Source organism: Cottoperca gobio, chromosome 14, assembly GCF_900634415.1.
Source record: "Cottoperca gobio chromosome 14, fCotGob3.1, whole genome shotgun sequence".
Lineage (NCBI taxonomy): Eukaryota > Metazoa > Chordata > Actinopteri > Perciformes > Bovichtidae > Cottoperca > Cottoperca gobio.
The window spans coordinates 22048862-22076667 of NC_041368.1; the positions used below are offsets into that span (position 1 = coordinate 22048862).

Consider the following 27806-nt stretch of genomic DNA (forward strand, 5'->3'; position numbering starts at 1 on the left):
AATGCATATTTTTTTTATAAAGGAGTCTTACACATAAAATCAAGACCTCCTGACCCCAGGTTGGAAACCACTGCTCTTAGTCACCTCTAAGACATTATGCGCAGTGCGCACAGCATGCTGTGACAGCTTCCAAAAATAAATCAGTCCCTGGTGATGGGCCTTTCTGATCATCCACTGCAGTGTGACACATATCTCGTAAATCTAATCTGGTTTATATACATTTATTTATGAACACGCTGATGCATCATGTGTTTTGACATTTTAATGAAATAAGATGTGGTAGTGTGACAATAACACCATTTACAACAGGGTTACAGCAATGATGCTATGATAGCTCTCACCATACATTCTGTATTACTGGCAAAAGTTTTGGATATACTTCTATGTGCTGGAGACGATGCTGCTTAAAGAAAACACATGAGATCTACAACAGACATGAAGTTGGGAGATTAGTTTTTATATGGAGCAAAGCCACAGCCTAAATGAAAAAGGATAAAATGGACAGTGGGCTCATGCAGGCACATAAACGCGAAAATAGTGTCACCAGGACAATCACACTGAACACAGTATTTTCTGTTGAGTAGATAGAGAAGGCTTCATTTCCGTTTCAGGGTAATACCAAAACATTAGAATTTATTACATAAACTACACCATCACTGAACTACACTTCACTAGCGCGACTCTGGGCACCCTATGTTCTATAGCACACACAAAGCCAACATCAGATTATATTGACACTCGGGTATGAAAACATACAATTGGCATTTCATTTGCGTGAATGCTTGGTCCTGTTCGATTGGTTGGGCCGACCTGCCACACGGTTTCAACTGGCTCGACGACAATGGCATGAAGATTACAAAAAAACACTGGCATCAAAAGAGAAGATGAAAACATTTAAAGCACATGACAGAGTTGAAGCTACGGCAACAATGAAGCCAGTTAAAAAGGAAACACGCAGAGGTAGATGCACAATAAATAGGAATGACAATATAGGTGCATTAAGCCGCGTGCAACTATGTGGTTGCAGTAAACGGGGCGATTGCAAGAAGAATTACGTGTGAAATGAACTAGAACATATTCTTAAAATGGAGTGGCACTGGTGTGTTAACACATAATCAATAAGCTGCTGTGGTTCCGAGTTAATGAGTGAAGACTGTTGGAAATAACTGCAACGTGGTCATTTAAACAAAGAGAGTTGCTTTCAGTCAGAAGCTTCTGGACTGTGTTCCTCCTCACTACACTGGATGTAGTAATGACTTTATAAAACACATCTGTATTATGTTGCTTCACATTTAGAACGATCTGCTGCGTCCGAGTCACCCGTTGTTATGACTTGACCATTAAAATACCTAAAAATGTTAAAAATAAAAGCTAAACTAAATATGGCGAAGACGTTAACGTGCGGCCGAGATGAGAAAGGTGGAGTGTTACTATCATCCTGACGGGAAGACGTTTGTTAGAACGACCTCCAACAGACTTTGAGTAGCATGATTCACAAATGGGAAGCAGTAAAGAAATGCCTGGAACATTGTAGACGCGGCTCTCACTCATCTCTCGGCTGCTCTTTCTTTCTCTAGCTTTTTGGAATGCCTTTTGAAGTTTTTAAAACGACTGCACAATGTTTCATACTCGGGGAGGAAAAAGTGGTTTCCATCTAAACGCTGCACGAATATAAGTAATCCCATTAAATACAAGGAGCTGTGTTAAAGCCATGACAGCAGAACACGTGTGATGCGATGTATAACGTATATGTATAAGGACAGACGTTAGTAGCTTCTGACAATCACATTGTTGGTTTCCACTCTTCACACACATTAATGGCAACAGGAACAAATCAACACTGGTATTATTCTGTCGGTGCAACTGAAGCAAAGTCGATATAAAAAAATGAATCGAAAGCAAAAAGGAGTGCGAGCCGTACACCGTGCAAAATAAAAAACAATGGCTTCAAGGAATCTGGGGAGATGATGTTTCCACTCACCATCAGACACATCTTCACAACATTAAGACACTAAATTAAGGATGGAATGGTCGACACGTTTTCACTGGGAGGTAACAATAGAAGTGGAGAATAAGATGAATCAATAACGCTTTCAACTGCCAAAATAAAGGAACATCGACAGTGTGCCGTTTAACTCCAGCACAACACATACCACAATACTTTTGTGTTGACATTTGCCTTGTTGATCCCGCAGGAGGAAAAATACACCAAATATTCCAATTTACGCAGCATGATTTACTGCTCAGACTCCCTTGTTTTGGCAGTTAGCTGCAGATGGCAGAAAATGATAAAAACACTGCAGTTTGTAGTCAAGATGAAGCAGAGAGAATTAGGTCTTCAGCACAGAGTCGTACGTCTGGTACACGTACTGAGAAACCTCCGGGGCCCGACACTTGAGAGACAGCTGTGGAAACGGAGAGAACACAGTTGCATACGATGAAGATGCCGTTTCAAACAGATGACTGCACAAGTTCAGAGATGAAGGATGAGAAGAGGAGTCAACAGTAACGACCGGCTGCAGAGCTTTTAAAGTGGAATCATTATAAAGTAAATGTTGGTGCGATGACCATACGAGCCTGTCTGTCTACACAGATGTTCAAATAATTCAAACAACCATAAAGTGCAGCAGAAGACCAAACAGTTAAGGCTGACTGTAAATGTGTTGAATGAGTTACCGTGTAGTTGGGGTTGCCCGGCTGAATGCGGAGCTCAGCCAGGATCCAGATGCCGTTGGTCAGCTTGAGGGACTGGTAGAGCATATCCTGGCCTTCTACGTTTCTCTTGGCTATAGTGAAGATGTTGTTACCCTGCAGCTTCCCTGATACTGTGTCTGCAGGAGCACAAGCAAGGTGGAGTAATTAAAGCAGCTGAATCACACACACACACACACACACACACACACACACACTGGAGTCACTACAGGTGCTAACACTAATGTACTCACAAGCTAATGCCAACTCTAAAGGTTTATTTATCGGTGAATTAGCTCTATGGGGATTTTAATGAACTGTAATGGAACCTTCTGAGCAGGTGTTCTACAACACTGGCTCTGCTAAGAACAACCAGCGTGTGTTGTTAGCATCCTGCCGCCAAGATAACAGTGGCACAATTACAGGAGAGTTTGAGGTGATCTTCAGGTACAGGAAGAAATGTCCCGAGATAAGCATGAGGGTGGAGAAAGAGAGCACAGAGAGAAGAGTGAGGACTTTGGAGGAGCTGAGAGGTTATCAGGACATGTAAAGGCTTTAACGTGACCGCTGAGGGATGCAAAGGAGAACACGGGTTAGTTGGAACACTTTTGTCTTGCACCTGTTCTATGCTCACAAAATGCTTATTCCTCTAAGAGTGTGAGCATCATTCAGGACACATCTCCTTTACATAGAGTTGATCATTTCGTTGATTGTGGCCTGCGGACGTCAGATCAGGAAAAATGGAAGCAAAAACAAAAGTGTTGAGGAAGAGCGCTGAGCTCCAAATGTGTTTCCTACTCATCTGCATATTTAGTACAGACACTCCGATTCCTGTCTTTTGCTCTAAGTGCTTTTTAAAAATGATATATAGAAATAAATATATATAAATAAATAAAAGTATAAATATATATAAATATATATATATATAAATATATAGATAAATAAATATAAATATAAATATATATATATATATATATATATAAATATGATAAATATAGATATATATATAAAAATAAATATATAAATAAATAAATATAAATAAAAAAATTAATATATATATATATATATATATATAAATAAATATAAATATATATATATATAAATAAAAAAACAAATATATATATATATATATAAAAAAAAATATATATATATATATATATATAAATAAATAAATATAAATATATATAAAAAAAATATATAAATATAAATAAATAAATACAAATATATATTCTTAAGATAACTTAGAGGAGAGAGATGAAACAAATAAACATACAAGTGACATAATGAGCAACTTTACTTTTCCACCAGATACTTTCTAATCTGTTGTAAACAACAAGACATTACAAACGTGTCTCACCTGCGTTTAGGTGGCACTCCTTTATCTGGTACTGCAGCTCGTTCTCATTGGGGATGTCTTTCCAGGTAGCCAGGAACACCTGTCGCTCTGAAGAGGGGAACAAACAAACACGACACGTTGTTGGCTGGTCGATACACAATGGAAGTAAATAATCTTTAATCATATAATATACGTATGTAGCCATCAAGTGCAGATTTAAGACACTTGTTCTTGTTTTAAAATCTTTTCAGGCTGGATTATTTATTCTTGGTAACACAGATGTTCTGGGAGGAATTTCTCTCTTAGAATTGTGAATCAAAAATATATTGTTTTGGAAAATGCACAAATTGAAATTGACTTTCTGTCTGAAACTCTGCAGTAAGTATATTTTATAAACCAGCTCACATACAATGAGAGATCTACATACGTAAACATGTTCAGAGTCATTGTATCGCTGCTGCAAAGGTTATGGAAGATATTGTTGGTGGTTTATAACGTTGTGAGCAACAATCATACCCATTTTTCCATCTTCAACAAAGAATATGTTGAGAGGGATGAGCACGCTGAAGTAGAAGACGTCGATGCTGTTCTTCACAGCCACCTGTGTACAAGTAAACAAAAGAGGACGTCAGATAAAGACATTTACTGATAAAGAAAACTCTCCTCGTACTCGACACGCTTGTTCTGTGCCGAGGTTTGAGTTATCGTGACAATACATTCTCTGAAAGACACAAGAGGACACAACACAAAAAACACACGGAAATGAGATTCCCGGGAATACCATGAAGGCAGATCAATCAGTGAACTTGGCGTTCCATATTCCTCGCAGCTGTAGCGAAGTTCAAGCTGCAATTCAGTGTTACTTGAAATATAACCGACGCATTACGACTTCAGCTGAGGCTATACCTTTAAACAAGTCAGGTTTGTGTGTTTCCCGGGACGGCGTGCTTCTGTACCTGCAGATTGTTGAGCGGGTCCATCTTCATGACTGGCCCAATGGTGTTGATAGGCAAAGACACCTCAATAGTCTGGCTGGGCATCAGTGGAGTGTGAACGGGCAGCGGACTGGTGGGGATCATCCCAAAACTGCATGTAGGAAAAAACCTCAAATCAAACATTGGTGCCCTTCAACTGTATTCAGTTCCACAAGATACACGCAGAGCATGAGCTACACCTCCAACGACGAAGCAGCATCCCTGTGTCGTCGCCTCACTGACCTGTTCTTGTTGAACTGGACAGCGAAGTCGGTCATGTGTTGCAGGGCCTTGTTGGTGAAGGTCATGTCCATGTACATGTGACCCTGGCGGCGAGAGAAGGTTCCAGAGATCTCCAGTCCCTTGGCTTTCACTGCAGGAAGCCACACCTGCAAAAAGCACCAGTGTAATCAATTCTACACATCGTAAATACACTGACGCATGTGTGGAAACAGCGGTCAGACACGAGAGGACGACTCCGTGCGTTTAATGGTCCTTCAAGCTTTTAGGTCGTAGAAAGTCACTGATAGATCTGCACAATGGTAACCATGAAGGGTCTCACATTACCTTGTAACTTGGTATTTCATTGTGAGTAATGCATCTGTGATTGAGTGAATGTGTGTTATCCATTATTCAGGAGAACTGTGACGGGTGCACTCACTGTTTTGGCGGCCGTGTGGCCTCCGGTGGTGTTGGCCATGCCTGTGGAAAGCTCAAACAAGTCGTTCAGGCCGCTGCTGACAGCTTGAGGAGCCGGTGTGGGTGACGGAGCAAAAGTACTGGGAACAGATGAGGGGATGAAATTCTGTCCAACCTAAAGCCATGACAGCAAAACACACACACACACACACACACACACACACACACACACACACACACACACACACACACACACACACACACACACACACACACACACACACACACACACACACACACACACACACACACACACACACACGATCTTAGTAACCATGGTTTTAGTACGCATCACTGGCAACTTACAATTAGATATAAACCTACAACAGAAGCAAACAGACGTCTTACTTCATGCCAAAAGAAGGACTCAGACCATCTCAACTATATCAAGCGGTTATTACAGAGAGTGTGAAGACGCTCAGACGTGAGGTGAATGTAAAGACTACCTGTGGTTTTGATTATAAAGCTATGATCAATGTACAAATCATGTGTTCAGACTTCAGACGCGTCAGCACTTATTCCTTTTGCACATTTCTGCACAAAACGAGCACTTTTTAAAAGCTCAGCTGTGTCAGCATTATTTATGCTTCTTCCCTTTTTAATTTAATGTTCTCTTTATGTTGTGCACCGATACACCAAAGCACTCGGCAATAAATTCTGATTACACGAAGTTCACTGTGATGAATTACTTTAGTCAATCAAGGAAATAATGTGACTCAACAGGAAGAACTTCTAAACTAATGTGGTTTACTTTATGAAGTCATCAACATGAGAAGCAGTAAGTTGCACAGCTGCGTAAACAGCTGAGTGACGTGTGTGTGTTCATCCAATCAGGTGTACAATCATGCTGTTGTCATGAGTGAAGGAGAGAACTGTCAATCATCTATTGTATATGCTGCTTGAAATAAAGCAGGTTTACTGAAGAGAAACTTAAAGTGGGCTAAAACATCCGAGTGGTCTTCTAACTGAGTGTGAGACAGACGGCAAGAAGTTCAGCGAGCATGCAGCGAGCAGAGAGACTGCCAAACAGAAGGGCTTGACTTACTGCTGGACTTCCCCCAACACCTCCGCCCAGGTCACCCCCGAGCTACAGGAGAGAAGAGAGGCCCCCACAGACAGCAAACACACACACAGAGACAGAGACAGAGACTTTCTTAGCAACCGCAACCTGCCAAGAGGAACCCTCACTTTCTGGGAGAATAGCAACAGTGCACAGTACGTTAGACATTAAATCAGACTTTAAAATGTGCAGGAAGATCATCATGAAGTCCAGTTACTCCAGCGGCTTGAACAAGTGGAAGTGTGACCAACAGAGGAGAAATACACCAAAGCTTAACGCAGCTCTATGTTGGAACAACAACCAATATATTAACATTTCAAATACACATATGCAATGTATTTTAACATTCTCAGAGCATAAATATATTTAAATTACAAGCGTACTTAAAGAGAATAAGAAATGTACTGTTTTGCAATTAATACACAAAAGCCAACATTTGGTTATAAACTTCTTTCTACGGGATGAAATGTCTTTAATCACAGCTGTACACGTTCTGTAATCAACCGCTTGTCCTTTGGACTCTCCGAAACGTAGTTCAAGATAAGCACTGGTACGAAAACAAGGAAGCACAGAACGCTGATCGGGTCTTTAATCAACGCTTCCGCTGTACAGCAAAATTAATGTGCGTGTGTGTTCAAGCTCACCAAACTGTCCAGGCCTCCTCCCAGAAGATCCACCGCTCCCATCTGCATGGAGGAGACCTGGGGCACATTGACTGGAGGGCCCAGGTCCAGGTTCAGCAGGTCACCCAGCAGGTCACCCTGACTGGGGATCACATGTGGCTGGTCCATGGTAGGAACGGGTCCACTGCTCACTGGGCTCTCACCTGTATCAATGCTGTCAGAGGAGAAAACAGTGGCACTGCTAAAACAAATGATATTATGAATGATATACGATATTATGAAGTTCTTCGTGTGTCTGACCTGCTGTGCTGCACAGGAAGGTGTTTCCTGTGGACTCCGTGGCTGCCCTCGACGAAGGCGCTGGGCGGTTTGTGATAGACAGAGGCCAGGGAGCCAATGTGGCAGATGAGCTCGTCCAGTAGGGTCGGCTCGATCAGGTCCGTCTCCTCTGAGATCAGGGGCTTCTCTGACAACACCACCTCCTTGGCAGTCACGGGGTCGGTGGATAACAGGCGCCAATAAATGTAGCCCCTGTCACGCAGGTCAGGGTTGTCAGAGTCCTGCAGAGGAGCAGAGAGTTCAACATGTGCTGGAAATGATTTTTCTCATTCATTCAGTGAAGGAGTTAGAGCACTAGAGTTACTAAGGCGGGAACTAAGAGGTGGCACAACTTAAATAAACAAACTATAAATACTTTGATATGCTCCAAGCTTCTCTGCCTGAACGTGCAGAGCAAACACAAAACCCAGATATGTACAGGGCTGTGGAAGACAACAACCTGCAACATTACCCAGCAGTGAATAAATAAACCATCAGACTGGTGTAAACCTGCCCTTGTTCAGAACAGGAGACGACACTCACCTGAGTGGCCAAGCTGAGGACCTGCTGCACCAACTCCTGAGTCTCTGACGGCTTCTTCAGGAACAGCTTGACGATGGCAGTCAGCAGAGTGAGCTGGACCTGCAAGTCAAAGCACACACTGTTACATTATTATATGTTCAGTGCACAAGTCCTTTTGTCCTCCTCGATATCTTTTCCTCGAAAGTGCTGAATTACTCTCAAATGTAATTATCTGTGTACATTCAAGCGCTCCTCAGTTAATTGCTAGTACAATGAAAGGACCCACCTGGGTGCTCTCGTCATGGAAGCCCTCGAGGAAGCTCTCCAGCAACTCGTCAGCGTTGTCGATCCTCTCGGCATACTCGCCGACAATCCAGATCATGGCGGCACGAGCATCAGGCTCATCCAGAGAGTCCAGATTCTCACACAGAGTGGCAATGATGCTTTCATACCTGAAGAACACAAAGGTCACAATCAAACTCTACTGCAGGGATATGGAGGTCAGCATCTTTCAGTACCGGGCTGTAAAGGATGATTGGTGGTCACGACTCGCATGAAACAAAATCCTTAATTTGAATAAAGTGCTTAAACAAGTTAGTCTTTATTTATAGGTTATAGCCAGAATAGATTTCTTGTGACTGGCTTATATAATTATTATTTATGTATCGCTGCTCGACCGCCCCGTGAATACAGCAGCGTGCAGTCCAGTGGGAAACATACTTGTTGGGGTACTTGCGGAAGATGTCCCTGATGACCACAATGGCCTCCTGAACCACGTAGTTGACCTTGGTCTGGATCAGGTCCAGCAGGGTGCTGACACAGCGCTCAGCTGATTGCTGGAGAGCAACAAAGGCATCATTACTGAGGTTGAAAGGTCACAATGACTCATAACACAACTTATCATTACAAGTGGTTTGCGTTGGCCCGAAGTATTGCAGGATGAAGACGAGGGAGAATGAATATCAATAAACTAAAGTGGATTATGAAGGTTGAAGATCCGTAAAATCAAACTACAGCCAATTTAAGTAAAGAAAAGCTTTAAGACTAGATACTCTATTGTTTCTGGTCTGCATTGAATGTATCATTCCCCATCAAGGACACACTCGAGCCTCTGTTGAGCGAGTGAGCTGTGACGTTGCCATCACACAGGCTGACGTGAATTAAGACTTTGCGTAGAGCTCTGCACCGACGATGAGAAGTCTTACCTCCACTTTGATGGCACAGCGCCCGATGGCTCGCACAGCCTTGCGCACAAAGTCAACATCCACCTCTGTGGCGTATTCCTTCAGTTCAGCCAGCACCTGAACGTGACAGAGAACAGCAGCATTTTATTGAGTTTGTTCCAGTTTGATATCTTCATTAAAATTACACATTCAAGCAAAGATTTACATTATTTTGACAATTAAAAGTGTATTTATTATTCTAGTTCTTCAATACAGTTTACATAGTGGAATATATGAAAAGGTAAAATGATGAAATCACATATAGGTTATCTTTCAGCCCTGGCAGCCCAAACACCAGCCTGACATCACCTGAAATACACCCTCTACACACATCGCCACAAGGAATATGTGTTGCCTTAAACCATAACTGTTAATGTGGCAAAATGATCCTTCTAACAAAGTTCACATGTAGTTTCATATACAGTACCTGGGCAATGTTGGCCTGGGAGGCCAAGCGGATCATGATGTCCAGCTTCTCCAGTTTCACATAGATCGGGTCGTTGTACTTGACGAAGAACACTTTGATCTCCTGCTTCAGGATCTCAGGCCTGCGCACAAAGCAACACATCAGACTGTAGCAACACCTGATCCAATAGAAACGCAGTTACCTTTGAACGGTTGAGTCAAGACACTTTAATGTCACTGAAGGCCTTATGTTTAGATGAATGTACTCAATGTCTTTTTAAGGATCCACAGTGTTGGTGGAAGCAACATGAAGGTCAGTGAAGATTAAATACAACGCAGCTCCTACTGTTGGTGATCACACACCTTTTCTGGACAATGAGGTTGATGTTCCTCAGAGCCACATACTGGACCTCCGGCTCTCCAGAGAGCAAGGTGACCAGCGGAGGAGACAACTTCTTCAGCAAGGTGTTGTAGTAGTCCGAGTCCTTGGGCAGCAGCTCCAGGAACTTCATCAGGACCTTCACCGCTGACAGCACCACCGCTGAGTTGGCGTGAGACAGCCGGGGAGTGACACGCTCACAGATGCTTTGAAAGGGGAAATGGAAGGTAACAAGTGAGTGTCATCACATAAACAAGGAGAAGGGTGTTGGTCTGGTGTCGGCTCTTACTAAGTTTGAGCTTTAATCATTCTTCTTTAGTATCAGAAAGGAAAAAACCTTTCAAGCATATTTTAGGACCACTCCGGTTGTTTAGGGGTTAAGATCCTGATCATTGGATCAGTGGAACCAGCTTCCAGTTTGTGTTCGGGAGGCAGACACCCTCTCCACATGTAAGAGCAGGCTAAATACTTTCCTTTTTGATAAAGCTTATAGTTAGGGCTGGCTCAGGCTTGCCCTGGATCAGCCCCTAGTTATGCTGCTATAGGCTTAGACTGCCGGGGGACACCTCCCTGCTCTCCTCCTTCTCTTCCTCTCTCCTCCCCTCCCTCTCTTCTTCTCCCTCTCTATCTGTATGCATTTATGTAAATGTATGTTACTAACTCATCATCCGGGGCATCATCCCCAGGAGTTTCTGTGTCTCATGTGGCAGGTTGCCACTGATAAAGTTTACGTCAGGATCAGGAATCGTGACGGCGCCTGCTGCCCTGGTCCTGCTGGACACCGGGAAGCCTTTTTGACATTTTCCTGGATTCATCCAAACTTTCTCTTTTTTGATCACAACATCATTTCTGTCAAATGTTGTATTTGTACTATGTTGTTTATCCTGTACACACGACATCTATTGCACGTCTGTCCGTCTTGGGAGAGGGATCCCTCCTCAGTCTCTCCCTGAGGTTTCTAACATTTTACCCCTTTAATTATGGGGTTTCTTTTAGGAAGTTTTTCCTTGTGCGATGCGAGGGTGTAAGGACAGAGGGTGTAAGGACAGAGGGTCTAAGGACAGAGGGTCTGAGGACAGAGGGTCTAAGGACAGAGGGTGTCGTATCCTGTACAGTTTGTAAAGCACACTGAGACAGATGTATAATTTGTGATATTGAGCTCTATAAATACATTTGATTTGATCATGAACCACAATGTCTCTGGTCCCTCGAGACTTTTGTTGAATCTCTTTTCATTTCCTGCCAACCATCTTCTGGTTATTAATAAATATCTAATAAAGTCAGAAAATGCCTAAAATAACAAATAAATAATATAATATTGTTTCCTCTCCTTCTAGAGGTTCACGTGTCTCTCCGTGCAGACGGCTTTGGTTTAGTTTGTCCCAGTTTTAGGATGTTTGCCACCAACACAAACACAAACCCGGCTGTCATGTGGAGTCTTTCTTAGAAACATCAGTAGTGAACTACCTGCATGGCTAAACACTAAACCACTAGAAGTAACTGACAAGATATGTTACAGCACTCCTCCTGATCACTCAAACCATAACAAATCACTAAGCAGAGAGGAAACAGCTGGTGCAGAAGGAGCTTCTGCAAATGCAGTCGATCAGCACAAGCCTACACTTCCTTACTTAAGTCGGAGTGATCGTTACCTCTGGGCCTCGCGCTCATCCTTGGGGTTGTAGTTGGACAAGCAGTCCAGGATGAAGATCTGTCCCCACTCTGTGCACTCGTTGAGGGCCGTCAGCAGCTTGTTGATGTTCTGGGGATTAAGGTCCAGCAGGTTGCTGTTGGGGTGAGACTCGCTGATCTCAGACAGAGCAGCCACTGCATTGGCAACAACCTAAAGGACAGAGAAGTTCTGTTATTTGGATTTCATCAACAACTTCACTGTAAATCAGAACATCTTTAAAAAGGAGAACTGCTCATCACTATAATCCCAATGACACTCAAACTGTAGTCAAAACATTTCCTCAAACACAGTTAATGCAGCAATAGAAGCAAAATGGGTAGATTAGATATTATTTATGATCACTGTCAACTCATATCACACTTTTAAAATGGTGCAACTGCTTCTGTGCTTCGCTGCAGACTGTATCGGGTAAAATATGTGTCCAGCTTGTGATATATAAACTATCATTTAATGTAGAACAAGATTTTAACATTTTAGTTGCAAACCACTGTAATTAAAATGCATGCAATCCTAATTTAAACGCCACCTAATCCCAGAAGAATAAACGACACCTACCATGGGATTTGAGTCAGCGATGAGATCTCTCAGGGAGTCCAGGAAGCCCTGGTCCTCCACCATCTGGGCATTGATGTCATGAAGTTTAGCCACGCAGACGGCCGCCGTCTTCCTCACGTATGGGTCCTCATCCTTCAGGCACTTCCTCAGCGGCTCACACAGGTACTCAGTGATTTTGTCCACCCGGATGCAGCCCATGGTGCGGACGGCCAGAGCCCTGATCAGAGGGTTGGGGTCCTCACAGTCCTGGAGGGCAACATGAGAAAGGCAGTTGTGGTATTTAAGAGATTAGATTTCACTGAGGCCCACAAATTAAAACTCTCATAAAGATCTTAAATGTATCCTTAAATAAAAACTAGAAAGTCCTTTCTTGCCTGGAATACACTTCTCCACACATCATGACAATCAGGCCTTAAACTAACAATGATTTTCAGAATGGATAAATCTGTCATTTATCTTCTCGATTAATCGTTTGGTTTATAAAATCTAATTTAAAAAATGTGTTATAATTCTTCACAGACCAAGGAGAAATACTTTAACTCTTCTCCGACCAACAGTCAGAAACACATAACATGTTTAGTTTACTGTCATATGTGACAAAGTAAAGTAGCCTCACAACACAAAAATGTGATTAATTGTCTCATCTGTGCAGCTCTGAGGACTCTGGTCTGTGGGACGCCGGTGAGGGAAGCTGTGCGAGTCACAGTCGTGTCCACACAACCGCAGCTAAATCTGAAAATCCATCTTTTCGTTACCCAAAAACGCTGAATATGAAAAGGCTGCTTTTTGATTCGAGCGTGCACAGGGATGTTTCTGCCTTAGTGTAGATGTAGGTGAAGTTTCAGATACTATGGCACTATTATACACAGTTACATAAAAACAAAACAAGTCTTTGCCTTGACGAAGCTGTTGACGGCCATGATGGCCATGTCCGGCTGGCTCTTGGCGTAGTTCATCAGGTAGAGGTAGACCAACTTCTTCAGCTCAAGGTTGTCGGTCTGCATGCAGTTCACCACATCTGGGAACAAAGAACTGACAGAAAAGCAAGATGAGCTCCAAGGCTGTCTTTCATCTTGTGTTTACATCGTGAGCCATGTGAATAACAAGTCACCCGAAAGGACAATTCTACAAGAGTTTAAATTTAAATAAATACCTGACGTCCTTGCCAACAGTCATGGCAGCGATGACCTTCTTTACCGCCTCTTTTCTCTTCTCCTTCTTCTCATTGTTCAGCTCCGCCTTCAGTTCAAAGATCTCCCCTGTTAGAGAAATCACACTGAATATTAGCAGCCGCACGGTTCGAATATATCGTCAGTTCAGCACCACTTTACACCTTTACTCACCTTTTTTGTTTGTTGTGAAATATTTGGAGTCCGTCATGATTGTGGTCCTTAAAATCTGTAGAGAAGGAATATACTGCATTATTCCATCAGCAAAATCTGCATCACTCAGTCCCTTAAACCATCTCCAATGTGCCTTTTCACAATGAGGTCATTTATGAATTCAACATCGAGTAGTTTTTACCGTCTCTTGCTCCCTGATCATGTGTGGGACATGGTGGCGAAGTGATGATCAAACCCCAAACTACTTCCACAAACTTCAGTCATTTAGTTTATCTGTGCTGCATACGACGTCAACTGATTTAATCAACATTTATATTATCTACAATTAGTTTATCTGTGATTCAATCATCATACAGATTCAAATGGGTTCAGACTGGGTTTGGATAACAACAAATATAGAATTTATTTTGCCTTTTCCAGTATATGCATTAATATTAAAGATAGATAGAAAAGATGATTGTGCATTTGCATAGCATTCCTCTCTGTATATTTACTGGCATCTCTCTCTTTTATTATTGTATACATCTTAAGGTCGCAGGCTCCGTGTATGAAAACTGAATCACACACCTTTGAGGTTTTAGCTTCTTATTAAAACTCCATCTGATTGCGAGGGAAATACACTATATAATTAAAAGTACGTGTACACAATCAGTGGGTTCTGCTGCCTCAACCAGGTTCATAATATAAAACATCCATGTAACCTCCACTGACACAGATCTGCAGCAGAATGGGTCGCACCGCAGAGTTTAGTGACTTACAAGTCAGATTTCGGCCCCAGTCAGCTGTAAGGCGTGTCGTTGTTGTAGAAATATCTGGGAGCAACAACAGTTCTTTCTGCCAAATGCATAGCGAATCATTTCGAATCCCTGGTTGCAACACTCACAAGTTACAAACTGCCTCAGGAAGCAACATCAGAACTGTTTATTGGCAGCTTCGTGAGAAATCTATGACATGGCTCTCCATGGTGGAGAGGAGGCACGCAGGCCTAAGATCACACATTAGTGGTATAAAGCACACTAACACTTGACTGTGGAGCTGTACAAACGTCATATCTGTAGAGATGAATCACGCTTCACTATCTGGCGGTCTGACAAACCTAATGTGTGGCAGATGCCCTGGATCCCTACCTGCCAGGATGCACAGTGCCAACTATCGTGGTGGACATGAAATAATAGTCTGGGGCTGTTTGGTAGGCCAAGTTCCAAAGAATGGAAACCTTATTGAAGCATACAATGATATTTAGACAAGAGTGTGCTTCCAAGTTAGGAGAGGGCCATTTCCTGTTTCAACATGACAATGGCCTGACAGGCCTGCAGAGCCCCAACCTCAACACCATCCAAAACCTTATCACGCAATATCAGTTCCTAACCTCACCGTTGTAGCCGAGTGGGAGCAAGTAATCTACGGCAGGTTCCATAATATTGTTAAAATCCTTCCCAGAAGAGGAGAAGATGCTTCATATAAATGACCAGGATATTAGAATGACATCAGAAAATGTTCAGGTGTTCACCAGTAGTGAATGTAAATAAGTACTGTAGTTAAGTACAATTCTGAGGTAATTGTACTTTATTTGAGGATTTCTCCTTTCTTTTTCCCACTCCACTACAATCCAGTGACACACATTATTATTTTACCCAATGAATACTTTTACTTTAGGTACTTTAGGTGCATTTTGATGCAAGTACTTTTATACTTTTTTAGTATTTTAGTGGTAATACTACTTAGCCATGTAGTTTGTGTCAACATCAGAATTCACATTCATTCTAGTAAATGGACAACTAATACAACACAGAAAATGAAAGTATACTGCTACATAGACAAGTTAGCATTATACAAAACCATTTTTTAAAATTGTATCACAGGTGCTAGTTAGCTTGAGTTACACAACAGAGCAATAACGTTACATTTGCGCGTGAAGTAAACGTTAGCTAGCCAACGTTAACGTAATTTAGCTAACCTTAACCTACATCTTTATTAATCCCTTGGAGTTAACATTAACTACATGTAACTACATGTTAATCACATCCATTCCCTTGTTAAATTAAAGCTAAACCTAAATCAATCGTGACATGTCTGACAATGCAGCGGCTGTGATAACGTTTGACCTCTCAGACGTCAAGAGGGCGACAATTAACTCGAACCACAGCCGTTGCTAACGTTAGCTTGCTGCATGCTAACGTTAAATGCACCAGTGTAATGATTAGCACTGACGCTACCTCTGGACTAGCGATGCTTACCTAGCCAATAACGTCAAACTAACTTCACAAAACATACCAATGTTGTAACCAGCATCAACAAACTTGACGTGTAACGTTAATGCTAATGTTTTAAATCTGACATCCACACAGAAAAGTGATCAGCGGCCCAGTTCCCATCGCTGCTGACAGGGAGCTGTGTTTGTGATGAGCTGCCCGGCCGACCGATCGCCACGAAATCAGACAACAATAGAAATAACGTTATAGAAATGTTGAACTGTGAAATCTTTCAGATACCTGGTGGAGTGTATGTCAACGGGGAAATGCTACGGTGGGTGCAAGACGCAGGTTGGTCCCTTGCCTGGTTGGAGGAAGATGGAGAATCGGGATTGTGATGGCACGTTCAATGTCATCGGAAACTGGACAACTTCCCTCTTGAGTTGATTTTTATTTTATTATTTTACATCAGTTAATAATACAATGACACACATTAACAGTGATACTTAAATTTAAACAATGAAAATATAAAAAAATTGAAGTTATTGTCTTAATATTTAGCTAAGTGAATTTACATGTATGCATGTACAATTAACAAAATATTATATAACTAGATTGATGAGAAAATACTCTTTCATATATTTAGTTTGACCTTAAAAAAATTAAAAACTGTCCGATGGAAGTTCAAAATTGCCGTATTATCCATGATAAATCTACAAATATCTTGCTACAGTTTATGGGTATGTATACATTTCCAGAAAAGATAATATAGAAATATGTTTTAATGTACAATGTGTTTTGTACAGAGTACAATTACCTCACAATTATACTTAAGTACGCTACTTACAGTCCACCATCACCACACCAGTAACTCCTGAACACAAAACTTACACAGCCCTTAACTGCATATACAAAACACATAGTGCACGTATAATTTGTATGAAAATTGAGTCAATATAAAAATACACAAAATAGTCATCATAGTTCATACAAAAAAAGTTTATTTGACAGCAAATAGGATTCTGTTTGAAATAACCTATAAAAAATATACAATCCAAATCTAAAAATGTTCTGTTACATCAGTTGTCACAAATTAGTGAATGAATAAAGAATACAATGCAGGGTGATATCATACTCAGTAGACATATGGGCTTTGCTCTTTATTCATTACCATATAAATCCATATTTATGAACCCATTTCCCCTCCCAACATGTTAGCTGTCTTTACAAAGAATACATATATGGCATGTCATACTTGCTGGTAATGTTGCTACTACTTTACATACGTAAATACGTTACGTATTTGATGTTTGTTTCCCATCTATGCAGAGGATTCGACCTGAAGTTGGGAAGTGGTGTTTACGAGGTCTCTGGGAAGACTTTCTCGGGCCTCTTGCATCTTCTTCCTGGCCCTCTGGAAGGCCTCTGTCACAGAAAATAAATACTAATAAACAGTATAAAGGTAAAACTACACAGTACAACTTCAAACTGTTCTTTAATCTTCCAAATCCTGAATAACTTGTTCTGAGGGAAAGTCTTTACCCAGGATGGTGCAAACTGCTCCTTGCTGACTAAATCCTCCAAGCTGTTCAAAAACCTTCTGCCTCCTCTTCTTCAACATGGTGGCATCAACAAAGGCTCTGAGACAAACATGGATACATTAAACCCCACAGTACAGCTGTTTTACAGGATTAGTTGCATATGTAATAGTGTGAGAAATGATGGTGAGAAAGGAAACATGTCACAGAAACTCTGTACACAAACAAATACTGAGGTTTATAATAATCTCACACACTAACAAGGTGTCTTTACCTGGCTTGCTGGATGCAGTGCAGATTAAAAGTGACACTTCCTGTTGTTTCCGTGCAAAACCCAAATCGACTCAGCCTCTCTCCCTGCAGCCATATATGTATTATATATATATTATTAACACAGCATGAACATGGGCATAAACAATGCAGGATCTAAAATATGAGGTTGCAAATGTGTCAGGAGGGAAATGTACACCTGTGATGTGTTCACAGGTGTACTTTAAAGTGATGACTTTTACAAAGACATGATACATAGTGTATTTAGGTAATATAGTAGTCCTACTCTGGGTTTCCATTTAAGTAAAGCAATGATGAAAATACAAGGAAAATAGTGCAACTATTCAATGCACGTAAACATAAATCCAAGTGATTTGATGCATCTTTAAGTGACAAGCGGCTTCCACAGACGTGTAACCCTACCTTAAAGGTCCCAGGTATTCTGACATAGCTGTGGTCTTCAAGTTCCGGCGAACCTCCAATAAAGAAGCGCCTCAGCGCGGAGACTGTCCCCGTCTGAAGGGGTCTCCACGTATGGCAGGTTATTGTATGTTTACCTGGCGCACACACACACACACACACACACACACACACACACACACACACACACACACACACACACACACACACTTTTTGTCATTTTCTCTCTTTACTAAAAATTAATTAATTAGCAGATTAATCTGCAATGAAAATAACAGTTTGCTTTGTACACAGCATACCAGGCATGGCAGGAAAGAGCAGATAGCCGTAGCCTTCAGTTCGATAGCGCTGCCAGGAGTCCAGAGAAAGAACTTTGAAGTATATCACTGGCCACTGGGGAATCGCCTCTGAAATAAGGAGAACACTCATGAATCACTCACGTCTAACTAATGCATGAAACTAATTCTTTAAACACAACGTTCCACGGCTGATACGAACCCTCACTCTCTTTTTCACTCATGTAGAAAGCCTCAAAGCTGAAGGGGTAACTGAAGAAAGCTACATTTTCCTGTTGGCAGAGAGAATATTGAGGGTTTAACAAATATCAGCAGCCACGCTGTGAAGCTGTCTCTTATATAGGACACACACCTTCCCTAATGTTCTGGCCCTGCAGGTCTGCGTAACCCCTGAGATTGACTGAAATGGCAAACTGGACCAATCTTAAACAAACAAGAATACAAGTTGAAGTGGAAGATTGAATTTCGTTGAAATATTTAAAGCATGACAAAGTAAATAGTGTGAACGTGACTTACTGTTGGGCACTTCCATGAAGAAGTGGATGTATAAGTTATCATACTCAAAGCCTTTGGCTGAGACTGGACCAACAGAAGAAGAAAGAAGGAGATTTTAAGTTCCAAAAACAGGCATTTAATGAATATATACAACAGTGATGATCACAGCTCTCCCACTCACCTATCTCTCCATTCATCAGGTAACGTAGAATACCTATAGGAGGCTGAGGGAGACACATATCGTAAGTGCAAAAGCTCTCAAACGTGTTGGTTCCATCTTCTGAAATATGAGCATGTGCTGCTTTTTGTTGTCATATATGAACGTCAACTGATTGTACTGTTGCTCAGACAGAACAAGCTATTTGAATAATGAAACCTTGGCCTCAGGGAAGCTATAAATAATATTGAATCCTATTGTTTTGATCAAATTCAGCTCCAATGATCATTTTTTCAATGACTTACCATTTCAAAGTCCTGTCCAACAAGGCTGTTGAGGTATTCCTTGTGCCGTACATACAGCTAGAATCAGAGAAAAGTGCATGTGTCCATATCATAAGACACGTTGATTGACTCCAGTGATAAGAGCATAAACATTCAAAGCTATACTCGTGAACCATGATGGAGATGAACTCACGTCTTTGTACATGTTCTGCTCTCTCTCCTTCTCCTCTGGTTGCATGGCTGTGCATACATTCTCAACAGTGAGACGCCAAACTTCTCTCTTCTCCCCTGCTGTTACAATCCTGCACAACAACACACAGCAGACAGCTTTTTGTTTAATTTGTCCAAAGAACACGCTTCCCTTTATCCTGATAACAAACAGCGTTTTGTTTTCATATTGCCAATATTTGTCAAGAGATTTCAGTCTGGATCAAAGTGAGAGACTTTTAGTCTACAAATGCAAAGTGCAGCTTTAACTTACAGTTTTTCTTGAAGGTCATACAGTAGTTTGTAAACAGCAGCAACATTCTCGTGTCATTAAGTCGTTGTGAACTTGCCTGTAAGGCTCTTTGCCTTTGTTGAAGTCAGGTTTTACAATGACAGTTCCACTGCCATCTGTTTTTATGGTTAACAGCAAATATTCATTGTCTTTCTGGCCCAGCCTGAGAAAGCAAATGCATTGAGAGGAAAGCACAACTGAACCACACGTAGACTTTAATTCATGCAGCCAATGAAAGCTGTTAATAGCTAAACTGACTGCTGCGTCTCTGTGCTGCAGGTTAAAATGGAACAATAAAGAGTAATTGGATGAAAATGGATTCTTACCTTGCAGGGGGGGCCAGGTCACCCATGATGTGCATGGTCTGCATGGCATTATTTACCACATGACTGCTCTTCACAAACTCCTCTGTGGGCTCCCAGATGACGATCTTTGACTTAGGGATACTAGAATCTCTGCAAAATAACAACGACTGTCTTTGAGGATTCATATTCATGGGATGGATGAAAGCTTAATGAAATGTGAACCTAACTGCATTGTATTTACACAATGTAATCCTTGTACTGTACTCTTCACAGACAGAAGATTAGCATTTTGAGAAATTGCAAAGAGAAGAAGGACGTTCCCCAGGGAAGACAATTTAGGTTATCAATCAATTTAAATAAGTTAACCGATGCTTCACTTACAAGGTGCGTCTGTCTTGTCGTCTGTTTCTCACGCTGGCCATCCTTTCAGCAAGGAATGTGGGACCGGATTTGGTTGTGGTCAATAAGTCAGTGGACTGCTGCATTCAGGATCAAAACACAACAAGCTACTTATTACAAACAGTTAGAGAGAATGTAATAATCCTCCTGCATGTACGGCATGGAAGTCTAACAGCCAACTGTCAAACAAGGTAAGAATATCACAAATATAAAGTTAGGAAATGTCTCCCGTCTTATATCCTTTTCTCTTTTCAGACTCTCCTGATGCGTGTGCCGGTCAGATATGATGTTCCATATTGACTCACACACACAGAAAGAGTTTTAGCTGCTTCCGCTTCTACAGTCTGAACATGGCAGTAAGCATTTCTGCTTTCATGACAGACACACACACCGTGTTGAATACAGACATTTTTTTGTAAACGTACATGTTTTCAATCTTAATCTCCTGTTACTGTGCACCATTACATATTTTATATAAGATATAACAAGATACTATATCTGAAAATATAACTCTGTAACGTGTATTATTGGATGATGGTGTTGACATCACCTACCAGTTGGTGCAATGGAAGACAGCTGGTGTAGCGGTCATGATCAGTGTATGTGAAAATCCTGTGATTACGTCGGCCCTTGGTTTTGTTCAGGGCCGTGACTTCTGTGTGGTACTGACGGTCCAGAGGGGTCTGACATGCTGCCTCGTTCTGGAACAGCTCCATCTCATACTGGGACCACAGACAGAAAGGCAGGATGGTGAGGAGGAGGGGTGAAGTAGTAATAGCAAAAGTCGCTTCAACTCTTGACTTTTAAGTTGTTTCGTTTTCATATTTCATTATGATTCGCTGTGGGGTGAGGATACTAAACACTCAAAGTGCTACCTGACTGAAGAGTTTCTCCTGCCAGCCCACCATCAGCTCCTCCTCATTATCACCTGGTGATTTACAGAAATGGCAAGTTACTCAAACATCCATCCGTCAAATGTGAGCTATTCGAGTCAGTCTCGGCCGATACATGATAACAGCATCGGTGAATCTTTAGCTCAAATAGTCAACTATTCATACAGCAAAGACATACTGTGTGAACATAAACTGAAAAGCACTTGCTGTTAGTTGCAAGAGACAAAAGAGTGTGTTATTATGCACAAGTGAAAACTGTCCAGCCTGACCATCAACAGTCTTTCTCCCAGCAGCAGAACTATTTGTACCTGTGTGTCCTTGTGAAGTGAGGGTTTCCAGTTCAATGGCTCCTCTGTCTTGCTGGGACAGAACTTGCTGCTGGAGGTGCTGAGAGAAGGCTGCTGTGGAGGTCACCCTCTCTATGCGCACCCTGAAGTGGGGAAACAAATGAATAACGTGCTATAATAAAGTGTCCTGAGGCTGGGAAAACTCACCACCCACCTCACGCAGAGAGATGGACAGCACAGACCTACCTTCTCTGACCCTCACCAGTAACTGTTTGTATTTAGAATCGCACCATTAACCAAATTCTCTAATAATATAATGTATAATGTAATATTCTCATAGCATCATAGTAAGCTACTTGAAGTCTCTGTAAACTTGCTTTTAAGTGTGCAGAATATAGTGGTACACCTATAAATACATTCATCATCTTTCATTTGTTTGATAACGTTAATAAAATGTCCAAGATATTTTACATTATTGCAGACATTAATGCTTTTTTCATACAATTTAAAGTCAGAAGATGTTAGACATTTGTCCTCTTTGGTTGTGCAGATCATGACAATACTTTTACTAGCATTGCATTTGATATAATTTTCCACACCATACACACAATATAAAGTAAGGAAGGAGCTGCTAAAGGACGCTGCATTGAGTAAACAGGACCACAAGATCACCCGTATACATAATACACGAGTATTACAGGCTTTCCATTGCATGGAGGGTTTTGGAGCTAAGCTAATGTTAACGTCACCATTAACTACTTACCTTATTTTCAAGTTTTTAACAGCATCCCGGGAACGATACACGGCTTCTCCTGTATCTGTGTTCCAACTGTCTGCCATTACGTTAATAATTAGCAAGTAAACATCCGAGAAACGCTTTAATGTTAGCTAAGCTAGCACTTTTCGTTAGCTAAAGTTAGCACTCAGGTACTTTTAAAATAATTTTTCGTACTCTTAATAACTTGCAATGTATACGTTTACTGTCTGCAGCGTTTGGAAATGCAAGCGATAAAAAAAAAGTCAGTAAATAAACGTTTGATGTTGTAAGTAACAGCTACAAGGAGAAGCTGAGAAGCTAACAAGCTAACAGGCTAACAGGCACACAGCACGGCTAATGGTAGTTGTCGTTGCCATAGAGATACGGGTAGTTCTTCTTCTGTGTTGATTTCTTTGGCGGTTTGCAAACCAGCTTACACGAGCTGTACCGCCCCCTGCTGAGCTGGAGTACGGAGCAGTATTTCTACCAGCACTATCCCTTCACCTTTTTTTCTGACTGAATTGCACCAATTATTTATGAACTGGAAACATTTCAAATGAGTCGGAGAGCCCAAAAACACAGTGCTATTCACAAGCCATGAAGCCCAAAATATTGTCTTACAACAATACAAGGAGTCGAACGTGACATCCACCTGTCTTAGTGACTTATAATTGTGGAGTACGGTTTACTCTCTGCAAAGATGCTGAACCAAATGTCGTTTTTCGAAGGACTTTAACATCATATAAAACCTGACTAAAGAAACATGTTTCCCCCTGGCTTCGAACCAGTTTTAACCCAGTATCGCAGCATAAGAATTTATAATTGAAAGGTTAGATATCAATGCTACTTTTATTTGCTGGTTATGGTAATAGTTAGATTGAACTTAATAGTATAATGATAATAATAAGTAAGATGATTATAGTTTATTTTTTATAGCAGTTATACTTCAAGCTAATAATTGAGAAACATCCTTTAAATAACTATGCAAATAAGATATACTACTTATTAAGTAAAGACAGTCACAGTGATACTTACAAGATATTTTATTGAAAAACTCCTGAATTCTGAATAATTAAAACCCAAAAAAATCAAACCTTAAAATATTATATATAAAGCAAATGAACAGTAAAGAACTATACAGTATACAGTACAGTGTATGCATAAACATATTTACAATATTAATGCTGAAACAATTATCAATCAATATTCACTGGCATAGTCCAGACATGACAGCAGGCTCTCTTTGCTTGGTCCTTGGGGGTTGAAGGTCCCACCTCTCTCCTCCTCTTCTCCCTTCTTCATCAGGTAGATGGTGTAGCGGACATGAATTTCTAGGACCCACCTTTACAGTTTCCCCTTGTACTTACCGAACTGCAGCACATACTCCCCCATCACCTCCAGTCGGTCCGACACATCCCCTCCCCGCTGAAGAACCACTGCCTTCACTGTCTGTTGTTTGCTGCCTTCATGGACTCTGTTAATTAAATGACCATTTTTAACTGTTGGTGAATAATTTACAGAGGGGAGAAACGAAGTGCTACTCCTATACTTTTACTATAGTGCAATTTATAATAAAAACATTTTAAAAATCACTCTCCATCGGGGAATCGAACCCAAGTCATTTTGCTTAAATATTTATTATTATTATTATTTGCATTAAAACGAGTTGAACATTTGTAAAATCTATATTTGTGTTTACAGTTTTTAGGATATGTTTTAGGAAATCAAAATGTGGCCATAACGACTGAAAATCTTACCTCCTCCCCTCCTGTAGGAAAGAATACTATCTTATGAAATTAAAAGAACTCCCCGTCGGGGAATCGAACCCCGGTCTTCCGCGTGACAGGCGGAGATACTGTCCACTATACTAACGAGGAAGGAGATGACCACAGTTCTCATATATGACATAATAAAGCTCCAGTGCTACTGTGTATTTATATAGTGAGAAACATGTTTTAAACAATATATATATATATATCAATATATGTTATTAAGACAGCTGATCTAACGCTGCCAGAAAAAAACAGATTGGACGTGAAAAGCCAACACTGTTTCAGCACGGTCTCGAGCTTAACTCTCTTAACTTTAGCCATTCTTTCTCTATGGTAGTTCTTATTGCTACGTGTGTAATATATCTTTGGCCACAAGAGGTATTTTGGTGGCGCTGTTTCCTACTTAAAGAGACCCCGTTTTCCTGTTTGAGTGACAGGTAGCAGCTACAGAAGAAGGCGTAAATTGAGACTCGTCGTTTAAACAAAACGTCAAACTCATCACATGTAAGTCGGGCTCCATTTTTGAAAGTAGTAAATTAATGTTTTACTTTTCAACAATTGTCAATTAGATTTACTCATGTTGTCTTAGCAATGACAGGTTCTAACTCTATTTGTTGCTAGCGAAAGAAGATAACACTCATCCAAAAACGAGCTTTAAAAAAACAACCTTTTTCTCTGTTTAAGAATATTATTAAGGCCCTTTGTGCCATCATTATGTTGGGTAATCAATTGTCATTGTGAAGTTTCTGATGCTGCTGCACTCTGCTCAATCCGGTATCAGTAACTCCGGTTTTTACAGAAAACCAGGGGAGAAAGAAATGTGATCTGCCCAATAAATCTGCAGAAAGCTACATGTAAATCGTGTAAATTATATATACGCAACAATAAAATGATGTTTCCGCCCGGTCTCGAACCGGGGACCTTTCGCGTGTGAGGCGAACGTGATAACCACTACACTACGGAAACTGCCTGAAGATGATGCATTCAGGAACATACAGGAAATTCCTGTTGCATACTCGTGTGTGTGTGTGTGTGTGTGTGTGTGTGTGTGTGTGTGTGACTCAGTGTTCATAGCTTAGCCTTTCAAGAACACCAAAAGACACAGTTATACTCCAATATCATCAATCGGCGTTTGAGGCAGAGATACTGTCCACTGACTATACTAACATGGACATAGTTTGTCATGTGATTACCGTGACAAAAAACAGAGCGGTTGAGGAAGTCCCGGAGCACGTCGTTGACCAGAGCCTAGGGGAAACACTGATAGCGCTTTTAGTACTCGGAGACGTGATATACTTAAAACTCAATTTTATTAAATATATGGCTCTCAACAAAATACATTTAAACATATTTGGCTTTTATGGCTCTCCATGCCAAAAAGGTTCCCGACCCCTGGTTTAGACTGATGGGCTTTCAGGTATACCTGAGGGAGGAGCGGGTAGGGGACCCAGTAGACTGAGTAAGTGAATCGGAGTTGTGGAAAAGGCTGCTAGGCTCTATAATTTGTACACTCATAGGCCTCTAACAGTCAATAATCGACTATCAGCGACAGCCAATTAGGTCGGAGCGATCCTGCAGCTGTTTGTACGTGCCCAACCTTTCTGTTTGTAATTTTGTACAGAGCTTCATTAAAGCTGCATAATATTTAATTGTAATTTGTCTACTCTATATTTATGCTTCTTGACTATTGCAGTACTTTGCCTGTATTTCTCTTTCCTCTGAATGTGTTCATTGTATGCACCAAACGCCTTCAAATTCCTTGTATGTGACGAACCTACTCGGCAATAAACCTTATTCTGATCTTTGGTGCTTCATATTTTCCATTGCTGCTAATAATCTCATGTGCCGTATTGTGGAAAACATATTCACAAGAACGCGTCTCGAATCCCGACTCCGACAAAATTGAGGTTTATAATATGCACAATACAATAACGACAAACAAAAACTTGAATTAATTTAAAATATACTTTAAAACAAGCGTATAAAATGAAAAGAACTCCCCGTCGGGGAATCGAACCCCGGTCTTCCGCGTGACAGGCGGAGATACTGTCCACTATACTAACGAGGAAGGAGATGTCCACAGTTTGTATCATAAGATCCCGTGGAGTGAGAAACATGTGTTTTAAACATGTGAATCAATATATGTTATTAAGACAGCTGATCTGACTCTGCCAGAAATAAACACGATTGGACGAGAACAACCAACACTGTTTCAGCACGGTCTCCAACACATGACCTTTCGCAGGAGCTTAACTCTCTTAACGTTTGCCATTATTTCTCTATGGTAGTTCTTATAGGTAGGTATTTTTGGTGGTGCTGTTTCTTACTTAAAGAGACCCAGTTTTCCTGTTTCCTGAGTGGAGAAAGGTTGCAGACGAGAGGGGGAAGAGGAAGTCAGCAATGACCTGTGCAGATGCATGTGTAGATATCATATCAGTGAAAAGCAAATATTGTTTCCGCCCGGTCTCGAACCGGGGACCTTTCGCGTGTTAGGCGAACGTGATAACCACTACACTACGGAAACTTCTTGCAGATGATGCGTTCAGGAACATAGCGTAAACACATATGCCATTGTAACTTGATCATGTTTGATGATTTCTCCCCTTCTTATTGCATCTTCTTATTGCATCTTCTTTGCGTCAGAACCGCTGGCTGAAGAGGTTGGTGAAGTATGTGGTCAAGAACGACCTAAACTCCTCATGAGGTTCAGCAGCAGCACCTTTGCAAAACGCCGCCAAAAAGCAGGAGCAACACATGTGTTTGTAAACTCCCCCTAAAGGCTGCATTCAAGGACGCATCAGTAACTCCGGTTTTTACAGAAAACCAGGGGAGAAAGAAATGTGTACTCATGTGCCGTATTGTGTGTGTGTGTGTGTGTGTGCGTGCGTGTGTAACAATAACGACAAACAAAATTTTGAAATATACTTATAAAACAAGCTATAAAATAAAAGGTACTCCCCGTCGGGGAATCGAACCCCGGTCTTCCGCGTGACAGGCGGAGATACTGTCCACTATACTAACGAGGAAGGAGATGTCCACAAACTTCGTAAATAAAAATAAATAAATAGTGTTTTAAACATGTGAATCAGTATATGTTATTAAGACAGCTGATCTAACGCTGCCAGAAATAAACATTTAAAAAGACAAATGTCCCAAGTGATGCATAAAGGTTAAATGATACTTGCAGCATAGTGCATGGGAAGTTATCCAACATACGGCATGAAGGATGTTCCCACGGAAGTGTGGTTGCTCCGTCGTCCCTCGTTGGACCGACACGCTTCTAGTGACACATCACCACACACTGGGTTAATGCCCATGCAGAGCAATCAGTGTTAGATTTTATTTCACTGCTTTTGAACACATGACGGTACTCGTTTTTAAACAGTACCGGGGACAGTCTGTATTATGCATACATATTATC

The 27806-nt window shown here is 41.1% G+C and overlaps 2 protein-coding genes and 5 non-coding genes across 8 annotated transcripts; all 7 read right to left on the minus strand.

Annotated features, from left to right (window-relative positions):
• Positions 1 to 247: 247 nt before the first annotated feature.
• On the minus strand, positions 248 to 16431 carry ap2b1 (adaptor related protein complex 2 subunit beta 1). 2 transcript variants are annotated; one of them, XM_029447860.1, is made up of 22 exons: positions 16314 to 16431; positions 13822 to 13876; positions 13632 to 13737; positions 13375 to 13510; positions 12479 to 12724; positions 11883 to 12073; positions 10215 to 10436; positions 9874 to 9994; positions 9429 to 9524; positions 8944 to 9059; positions 8510 to 8675; positions 8245 to 8343; positions 7684 to 7943; positions 7405 to 7597; positions 6746 to 6787; positions 5663 to 5815; positions 5245 to 5390; positions 4984 to 5113; positions 4544 to 4628; positions 4049 to 4135; positions 2677 to 2831; positions 248 to 2405 (listed from the first exon to the last, which is right to left on the minus strand). In XM_029447860.1, the coding sequence occupies exons 2-22, from the start codon at positions 13856 to 13858 to the stop codon at positions 2331 to 2333; spliced, it is 2862 nt and encodes a 953-aa protein (XP_029303720.1). In that variant the 5' UTR covers positions 13859 to 13876; positions 16314 to 16431; the 3' UTR covers positions 248 to 2330. The 2 variants fall into 2 exon arrangements, with proteins under 2 accessions (XP_029303720.1, XP_029303719.1); XM_029447859.1 differs by lacking the exon at positions 16314 to 16431 and adding an exon at positions 16096 to 16201.
• A 565-nt stretch (positions 16432 to 16996) lies between these two features.
• On the minus strand, positions 16997 to 22979 carry mks1 (MKS transition zone complex subunit 1). Its single transcript, XM_029448259.1, has 18 exons — positions 22620 to 22979; positions 21878 to 21999; positions 21552 to 21604; positions 21231 to 21398; positions 20659 to 20756; positions 20299 to 20427; positions 20031 to 20135; positions 19667 to 19775; positions 19495 to 19551; positions 19214 to 19256; positions 19054 to 19116; positions 18890 to 18960; positions 18740 to 18809; positions 18541 to 18648; positions 18245 to 18378; positions 17826 to 17908; positions 17556 to 17653; positions 16997 to 17438 (listed from the first exon to the last, which is right to left on the minus strand). The coding sequence occupies exons 1-18, from the start codon at positions 22694 to 22696 to the stop codon at positions 17335 to 17337; spliced, it is 1692 nt and encodes a 563-aa protein (XP_029304119.1). The 5' UTR covers positions 22697 to 22979; the 3' UTR covers positions 16997 to 17334.
• A 1439-nt stretch (positions 22980 to 24418) lies between these two features.
• trnad-guc (transfer RNA aspartic acid (anticodon GUC)) lies at positions 24419 to 24490 on the minus strand. Its single transcript has one exon. It is a non-coding gene; the product is annotated as a tRNA-Asp (tRNA).
• Positions 24491 to 25278: 788 nt separating this feature from the next.
• On the minus strand, positions 25279 to 25351 carry trnav-cac (transfer RNA valine (anticodon CAC)). The gene has a single exon. It is a non-coding gene; the product is annotated as a tRNA-Val (tRNA).
• A 1030-nt stretch (positions 25352 to 26381) lies between these two features.
• On the minus strand, positions 26382 to 26453 carry trnad-guc (transfer RNA aspartic acid (anticodon GUC)). The gene has a single exon. It is a non-coding gene; the product is annotated as a tRNA-Asp (tRNA).
• Positions 26454 to 26836: 383 nt separating this feature from the next.
• Positions 26837 to 26909, minus strand: trnav-aac (transfer RNA valine (anticodon AAC)). The gene has a single exon. It is a non-coding gene; the product is annotated as a tRNA-Val (tRNA).
• A 430-nt stretch (positions 26910 to 27339) lies between these two features.
• Positions 27340 to 27411, minus strand: trnad-guc (transfer RNA aspartic acid (anticodon GUC)). The gene has a single exon. It is a non-coding gene; the product is annotated as a tRNA-Asp (tRNA).
• Positions 27412 to 27806: the final 395 nt, after the last annotated feature.

Excerpts from the sequence above, each read along its gene's own strand:
- mks1 (XM_029448259.1), bottom strand. The coding sequence starts at position 22,696 with ATGGCAGACAGTTGGAACACAGATACAGGAGAAGCCGTGTATCGTTCC. Across the intron at positions 22,000-22,619 it reads GTTAAAAACTTGAAAATAAG|GGTGCGCATAGAGAGGGTGA; the intron begins GTAAGTAGTTAA and ends TCCCCACTTCAG. Across the intron at positions 19,117-19,213 it reads CCTGATGAATGGAGAGATAG|TCTCAGCCAAAGGCTTTGAG; the intron begins GTGAGTGGGAGA and ends CTGTTGGTCCAG.
- ap2b1 (XM_029447859.1), bottom strand. Across the intron at positions 8,344-8,509 it reads TCCATGACGAGAGCACCCAG|GTCCAGCTCACTCTGCTGAC; the intron begins GTGGGTCCTTTC and ends TTTGACTTGCAG. Across the intron at positions 4,629-4,983 it reads ACCCGCTCAACAATCTGCAG|GTGGCTGTGAAGAACAGCAT; the intron begins GTACAGAAGCAC and ends ACTTGTACACAG.